The following is an 8,250-nucleotide window of genomic DNA, read 5'->3' as shown; positions in this document are numbered from 1 at the left end:
CTATAATTTTTCCTTGTGGGCAGAAAGGGCATGTCAGGGCCTCTTTTTCTTAGGCAGGTGTAAAGAAATTAAGCATTTCCTCCCTTCTCCCTCCCGTAAATTAAAAAAAAAAAAGAGAGAGAGGCAGAACAATTGAAACTGGAGAGACTTGGAAAACGCTGAGGCTAAACTTTCGATATTGATTTATTGGGGCCAGGAGAATGGAAGGTTGGGAAGATTCTGGGGCCTTTTGACTTCCTTGGTTCTTTATTACTCCGGGCTTGATTCCTTCTCACTTCTTTCTGCCATTTCACTGAAATACCATGAGCCGGGAGCTCTGGGAAGTCACAAGTGAGCGATTTCATTACTTTTAAGCTGAAAAAAGAAAATTTTTTTTGTTGTTTTAGAAACGATCAGTGGGCTTAGAGTGCTTTTGAAATATTTTCTTTCACTGGCTTCTAAGTGACGTGTAATTCTTATTTTATAAATGCAAGAACCAAAACAAGTCACTGAACCCAATCCACACTTTGCCCCCTGGGTGGTGGTATTCAACTTGTCTCTGTTTTGGAGGGAAAAAAAAAAAAAGACATCATTCATAAGGGATGGCTTGATTCATATTTTCATTAATCTCACCGTGGAACACTAAAGAAAAAATTCCCTTGTGGCATTTTGGGGGACTTATTTGTGCTTGGGTAGATAGATATTGATGTTTATTTTCTTGTTCTTTATTAAGTGAATTTAGTGAATATTCAAGTCTGGATGAGGTTCCGGAATTAAATTGGCTGGAGGGTTTTTGTTTGTTTGTTTTTCTTAAAACAAAAACCCCCACAGTTGATTCTCATTGAACGGGCAAGTCCAGGCTGTTTCCAATCATCCCTTTTCTCTCCTGCCTCACGTTGAATAATGAGGGTGGTATTTAAGATAGTTGACTGGTGTTTTGTAGGTGATGATTTAGAGGAGAGAATGTGTCTTTACATTTAAAGGAAGTAAGTCAAAATCTGTGTTGTACTTAGATTTCCTTATGTCTTGAACAGCCTGAAGCTAGAATGTGAGAAACTGGCCAGTGAGAAGACGGAGATGCAGCGGCATTATGTCATGGTAAGAAAACTGTGTCATAGATTCGTAGTGTCTCATAGTTGGGGATACCGAAAGCAAGAATACCTTCGCCTTGCTAGGGGATGCAGGATAGATCGGAGTCTCAGTGTCAGTGCAGTTGAGGTTGTGGGATTGTGACCATTAGCAGCAAGCTGTCATTCCAGGACATTACAACTTGCCTCTGACAACCAGCTTTGATTTGAAATTTCAAAAAGTTCACCTACACGGGTATAATTTTCTGTGCTTTGTTTTTACAGATTAGGAAAAAACAACAACACCCCACCTCATTTATGTTTTGTTTAGAGTCACAAGCAAAATGTTTTTGGTAGTGGTTTTCTTTGTTGTTTTATTGCTTTTGCTCCAAACAATGTTAACCAGTTTTTCGGGAAACTGTTAAGATTTTAATGTTTTATTTCTTTTTAAGAATGATGGATAGCAAAAGACACCAGATACCTTTTTAAATTTTCCCCACTCTATGTTACTAGTGTGTGTGTATTTGTGTGTGTGTATAGTGTGTGTGTATTTGTGTGCGGTTTTCAATTTCCATAGTGTTACATTGGTTTGAGGAGTGTTGTCTTCTGTATAACCAAATTTCTATAATGCCAGTCATACCACATGTTCAGAAAAATCAGATCTGCTTTTTCAAAAGTATTACCAAGCATATTTTTATGCTTGTTCATAAAGGATCCAGAGTAACTCATTCATTTCCTGTCAAGCCTTTTTCCTTTTAATGTATGAATATTAGCAGTGCACCCGTCTGAGAAACTGAACTCTGAAGTAGCATCACCTTTTTGAACAGTTCTTTCAAAACATCTGCATGTGTCTGAGACACATATTTGCCATTAACTTGCCTGCTGTGCCTAGGAATTAGAGACTCTGTGGCACCAGATTTTCATCAGACCTTGTTCATTCACCTGCTTGTGATGTATAAAGACAACCAGAGCTGTTTAGAATGCTCTGTTTGAACTTGATCTGAGTTTTGTGAGTTATTCTCTTAGAGTCCCTGTTTTAGGGTGGCGCCTAGTTTATTAGGCTGAAGATAGTGGTAGAATGTTTCTCCTCATTTAACAGCATAGGTATGGATATTTTGGTTTAGGTGAGGCTTTTATGTTTGTTTTAAACATACTTGGGGGCATTTTGAACAAACAAGGGAGATTGTTTGATGAAAGACATAAAGTTAATTGCTTTTCCTTCTTTGACAGTATTATGAGATGTCCTATGGGTTGAATATAGAAATGCATAAGCAGGTGAGTTATTTATTTCTTTATAACATTTTAAATGACATTTTGGAAAGAAACTTGTATGTTTTGTAGTGTTATTATGCACATTTTTGTAACTACAGTATTTTAAAAGGATACTGATGGGAATGCTATTTTTTCAGGTGTGGTTTTCCCATTTTTGTATGTATTATTTTAATTTTAATCATTTAAAAATGTGATTTAAAATGTCTGCTGCATATTCAACTTTGTACCCTTTCGAAAGTAGGATGCTAAATTTTAAAATAGGTTTTATTTTTCATTTGAAAGAGTTAATTTTATGTATTTCGGGCATTGCAAACTTGTTAAGAGTTTTTCTTGGAAAATATTAAAAAAGGAAAACTAATTTGTGTGGAGCCTCATTGGCTTGGTGTGAAAGAATGGATAGAGGGTGAGCTGGGAGGATCAAAATGAAGTCTGTGGTGCTACAAAAGAAATTGATGTAAAATCTTTGTACTGGTCCCCCTGAGGCTATTTAGTTGGGTCTTACCTGTTGTTACTCCCAAAATTTGTACCGCATAAACGCGGCTGATAGGAGGATGTGATAAGGTTCAACACTGGGTCTTGAAACCTATTAATTAGTACAGCCAAAAAAGGAAAAGAAAAAAGATAATCATTAGTCAGAAAGCATTGAGAAGTGTGATTCAAACAGCCTGTGTGTGTGTGTGTGTGTGTGTGTGTGTGTGTGTATAAAATGGCTTATATTTCCTGGATAGAAAAACAGCATATACATAAAAAACATTGTTTGGCAATAATAATTCCTCTAGGAGACATTTGTTTTTAGTGATCGCCTAGTGAAAGTGCTTCAGGTCTGTCTCTCAACCATTTCAGAATTAGGTGTGTATGTATTTACCTGCTGGGATAAGACGAGGGAAACTTAATGCTTTTCATCCCTTATTATATTCAGGGTGGATGTCACTGCCTTCTGGGTTTAAAAAATATGAAATGATCACACATTATTAGGCTTTTATTACTTATGGATTCCTTTTTGGATGTAGTTAATTACCATGTACTCAATATACTCGGCAGAGTTTTAAAAGATGACTGTTAGATAATAAAACTGATCAGATAGGCAGTATTTGAAAAAGTTGGGGAGAAAAATGAGTTGTTCCTTATACTGAGGAGTTTTTATTTCAGATACCTTTTTTACTTTATATGCTATTTGGTTATGTCAATATTAACATTATAATATAGTTTGCTCCATGTTAAAATTAGATTCTTATTTTGGCATCTTTGCCATTTCTGTTTAGATTAGTAATGTAAATATCTCCTGCTTAAACAAAACCCATGAAGCTTATGGATGGACTCCCCGTAGCGCTACCTTACAGGAATAAATTACATGAGGGATACTATTTGTTAATTATCCTCATTACATGTCATTTTAGGTCTGAATCTTGTATACAACTTGTCTTTTTTTTTTTGTCCTCACCCCACCATCCAAGATTAATTGGTGCCTTTTTAAAGATTGGACCAGATGATTAATGTCCCTTTATTTATCCTCCTGTATCTTATTTACCATAGCCAGTTAGCCTCCAGGTCTTTCCGTACCATTTACAGGATGCACAGAGTTGATAGTATTTGGCTGTATGTATTTTTTTGGTGGTGGTGGGGGCTGTATGGGAGATCCCTTAATTTTGCACATTTTATACCTTTGTAATTCTGTCATTTTCTTCCCCAGCTGGCCTCAAATGCCATCTATTTAAAATTGAGAATGGAGTACATTTTCCCTTTTTTTCTCTTGCTTTTAAATTCAATCATATCAAGAATCCTGAGGGCAGTTTATCACATTATGAAATACAGACAGCCCTGCAAACCACCTACTTATTATATTTTCTTTCTTTTCCCCCTTAAGCACAGAGGCATATCTGTCTTTATTTGTTTTCCTAGGCAGACAGCCTTGGTTCCTCTTGGCCTCTCTTCCAGATGCACTCTTTGGATACCCTCGTAATGGAAAGCAGCAATAATGCAGGGAAGTTGCCCTGCGGCATAATTGGGCCTAGTTCTCAAGATCGGGTTAGGCTTATTCACTTATTAGATTTGTGTCTCTGAAGGGTTCAAGAGTAGGAGTCCCCGGAGTCCTTGGAAGCACCCTAGTAATCGGTGGCCCTGATATTTGAAACCTTTGTGTATTTTTTTGGTTAACGCTCCTGTTCTTCTTGGCTGCTGCCAGCCACAGAGTATTTATTTTTAGAGAAATTTTTCATTGGAACAGAAAATGATGGCTGTGATGGAGTCATGACTCTGTGACTTAGCAAATGGATAAAAGGATAAAAGCACAAAGCAGTGACAAACAGGGTTGGGGGTCTGGTATTATGGCCCCTCCCCTTTCTGTATGATGCTCATTGTCAGTCACCCTGTGTTGATTCTGATAGAGGACTATAAAGTGAAACCTATGGGGAATTTGTCATTCTGAAATGAAAGCTAATGTAATTAGTACCAATTAAAGTACATTTAGTAAATTGGATTTAATCTTAATTAAGCCTGCATAATGTTGCCAATTTTTAACAATTATGTTTGAGAACATAATTAATTTAAATTTTGGTAACTGAGTAAATAGCATTAGTCTGGTAGAATTAGTTGAATTTTTTTTTTAAAAGGGGAACTCGGTGACATGATATGGAATTAGAGCATAAAATATGAATCTAATTTCTAGTAATCTTTAGTAGGATTGATAGGGCTGAGCAGATGAAGCTGGGGAAAAACCCCAGAAAAGTTAGGGAGGAGTATCCTAGGCTGTAACGTGAGTTAATGCTTCGCCACTGTCTTAAGTTAGTATGAAAGTGAAGGTGACAAATGGGACAAGGTTAGAAATGGCACATGTTTTATTGTGATGTCTTCATAATGGGACTTTTAATAATGAAAGAACATTGTTGTTTATTCCCTAAGGATTTTCCTAAGTGTGGAGTTTTTGTGTTTTGTTTGTGGATAGGGTATTTTACCCATCGTTTAGTTGTTACATATTTTGCTGATTGTTCCTTTTTATAAACACAGTGTGGCTTCTAAATGGGTCAGTGACCGTGGGCAGAACAGGGTGATGCATGCAGTTGATAACATTGCTAAATGCTAGTTGTTCCCAACCTTCACCTGTAATGCTGTAATTAAAGAAGACTGCCCTGATTTAATCTGACAGCAGTAGTTACGACTTTAAAAAGTGAATATTGGATGCACATTAGGCAAAATAGGTAGTATGTGAATTCATCCTCTAGGAACTGTAAATGGAGATGAACTTTTGAGAGCATCTTGTGACTTCCTCATAGTTAATATTCTGTAGTCTGAATCTCTCTTTGCTTCTAAAAAAATTTAGCTTAGTATTTGAATTTTAGAAATTAGAACATTTTAGAAATCTATAACACTTAGAACCTAAAAAAGTACTACATATTTATATATGCATGTGTGTGTGTAAATGCATGTGTGTATGCATGTATATGTGTATATACATAAAATTACTATTTTTTAAAAATCTGAGCAAGGAAACTCCTGTTTCACTCCAAGCCATGTAACTTTTATTATGAGATTTGGGCCGCAACCATTTGAGTGCTGCTAAAATATTAATTGAATAGAAATGAAAGGGCCTTGCCAACTGATAGGATATCATAATCGTAGCCTCTCTGGTCGATGGTAAATGATGATAAATGACATTAGGAACCTTTTAGCAAACTGTAATAACTACAAGGAGGGAAGCAGTATGGATTTGCATTATATCTGATACCCTCTAGTACCAAGTGGATTGCCAATACTGCTTGTTTAGCATTTTCTAAGGGCAATAGGATATTGATTTCTGACTTACAAGGAACAGCTCTATTTTCACCATTGAAAAGTATTGCAGGTTGTTAAGAAGAAATTGACTTGAAGAGGCCGACTGCTGCCCATCATGGAGCAAATAAAGCAAAACTGCCGAAGCATGGTGGAGCAGGGAGACGGGCCCTCAGCAATTTGTTGCTATTAATTTACCATGCTCGACAGCAAATCAATCGGCATCTACTTCATCTGCTGGAGAAAATGCTGTCCAGGGCAGATAAAAGGCTCGGCATGGTAAAGAGAATAGACTGGATTGGCCAAAAAGTGGCTGCAGTTAATGTGTAAATAAGTGAAATCAAGGCCACAGTTGCAGAGGAAGCTGTTGTTAATTAGGTTGGTGCTTTTTCGTGAACTATTTTAGAAAGCAGCTGAGGATTTGGAGAGTAGAAAGAGATTTATTGAGGTTGAAGTAATATATGACTGGCATGACATTGCAGCTTTGAGTGTGCTTGATTCTAGGGTGCAGTAAATTTATTCCAGTGCTTGCACTGGAAGTCAGTTTGTTTAAAGTTCTGTTTAGACTAGATTTCCCATAAGAAAACTTTTCTTTTGAGCATTACTGATTTCTTGTACATCTCCTGTCTTAGATTGTTTATGGTTAGATTTGCAGGAGTAGGTGTTTGAGAATATAGGCAAAGATGTGTCTTATATTCTTACACAATGACTTTTAGAAAAGGATGTGATTAAATCTTGTATAATAATGGAAGTGAACTAATAGAGCTCAGGTGTTCTATCTGAAAGTACTTAATAAAACAATAAAAATTTTGCTGAGGGAACTTATTTTTGCTGTATAAACACTGGTAAATAATCTAGAGGGGCTGAACAGTGAGTGGGTGGACTCTACTAGACTGGAAAATCCCGAAGAGAGAATATAAGTGAAATTTTGATGACTGCAAAAAAAACTCCAGGTATCGTTAGGTGATCATGCACATGTATGATGTGGGATTATTTGCATTTTTATTTGTTTTTCATTAAGGTTTAAAGCCACTTTTTCTAACTTAAGATTATTCATACTTCAATAATAAAAGCCTATTATGCAAATCGACTGAATGGCGGAATGACCGGTCGGTATGACATGCACTGACCACCAGGGGGCAGACGCTCATTGTAGGAGCTGCCCCGAGCCCGCAGGCCCCAGGCCAGCCAAGGCGGGTGCCAGCGGGCCTCCCCCGCCGCCCCATCACCCCGCTGGTTGCCCCACAGATCGGCCCTGATCGCCGGCCAGGCCTAGGGACCCTACCCGTGCATGAATTTCATGCACCGGGCCTCTAGTATTTCAATAATATTCCACAGTTAATAGTAGCCAAATGGATGTTATTGGTATTTTTTTTTTCTCCCTGCTGCTCTGAATTGGACATTTTTGGGGGTAGGGAGACAACTTCTGCCCTGTTTGGTAAGTCTAGATGTATGTAGATTTTGTTATATTTCTTACAAAACTGAGAGAGGATCTAGCATTAGGACAGTTGATACCAAGTGGCAGTGCCTTGGGCAGGACCCAGTGACCTGTCGTTTTATTTATCACAGAATCTTCAAAAGAAGCAGATCTAGTGGAGGAAATTTTACCTGTTAGGGTATGTGCATAATTAGGAGTGTTTTCTGGATGTCATAGGTTCTCCCCCCCCCCCTTTTTTCTTGCATGTTGGGTTCTTAATTTTCTCATTCTTGAGTTCTCATAGGATATCTGAACATGTTTCACCTACAGCAGTAATTGTGGAGTGGAATTGGAATTTCCTTTTAATGGAAGTGAATGTTTATTATATATCTAGCACATGCTTACCACTGATGGGGCACATTGCCAAAATTCTTTCTCACAATGCTTCTAAGAAAGGGATTATGTCCAGTCAAAGGATGATTATACTGGATCAGATCTGTATAAGATGATATGGTTATTAGGTAGTGGATTCAGGATTTAGGATGAATTGACCTGGGAGGATGTCTCCTAGGTCACAGTGGTCGGCAAACTGCGGCTCTTTGGCCCCTTGAGTGTGGCTCTTCCACAAAATACCGACTTCTGCGCATGGGGCACGAAGTTTCAATCGCACTGTACATGCATGCCCGCACGTGATATTTTGTGGAAGAGCCACACTCAAGGGGCCAAAGAGCCGCAGTTTGCCGACCACTG

General features: G+C 37.8%; 1 protein-coding gene across 3 annotated transcripts in view; it reads left to right on the top strand.

Annotated features, from left to right (window-relative positions):
* Nucleotides 1–8,250, top strand: part of LOC102245826 (transducin-like enhancer protein 4) — a 166,617-nt gene that overhangs the window by 19,815 nt on the left and 138,552 nt on the right. For all 3 annotated transcript variants that reach the window (XM_014541261.1, XM_005868293.2, XM_005868292.2), the window contains exons 2-3: nt 1,014–1,077; nt 2,277–2,321. In XM_014541261.1, the coding sequence (XP_014396747.1) occupies nt 1,057–1,077; nt 2,277–2,321 (66 nt within the window). In that variant the 5' untranslated portion in view covers nt 1,014–1,056. The remainder of the gene's footprint in view (nt 1–1,013; nt 1,078–2,276; nt 2,322–8,250) is intronic.

This window comes from Myotis brandtii, unplaced genomic scaffold, assembly GCF_000412655.1.
Source record: "Myotis brandtii unplaced genomic scaffold, ASM41265v1 scaffold266, whole genome shotgun sequence".
NCBI lineage: Eukaryota > Metazoa > Chordata > Mammalia > Chiroptera > Vespertilionidae > Myotis > Myotis brandtii.
The sequence above is the reverse complement of the archived record's forward strand: the minus strand, read 5'-3'. Positions and strand labels throughout refer to the sequence as shown.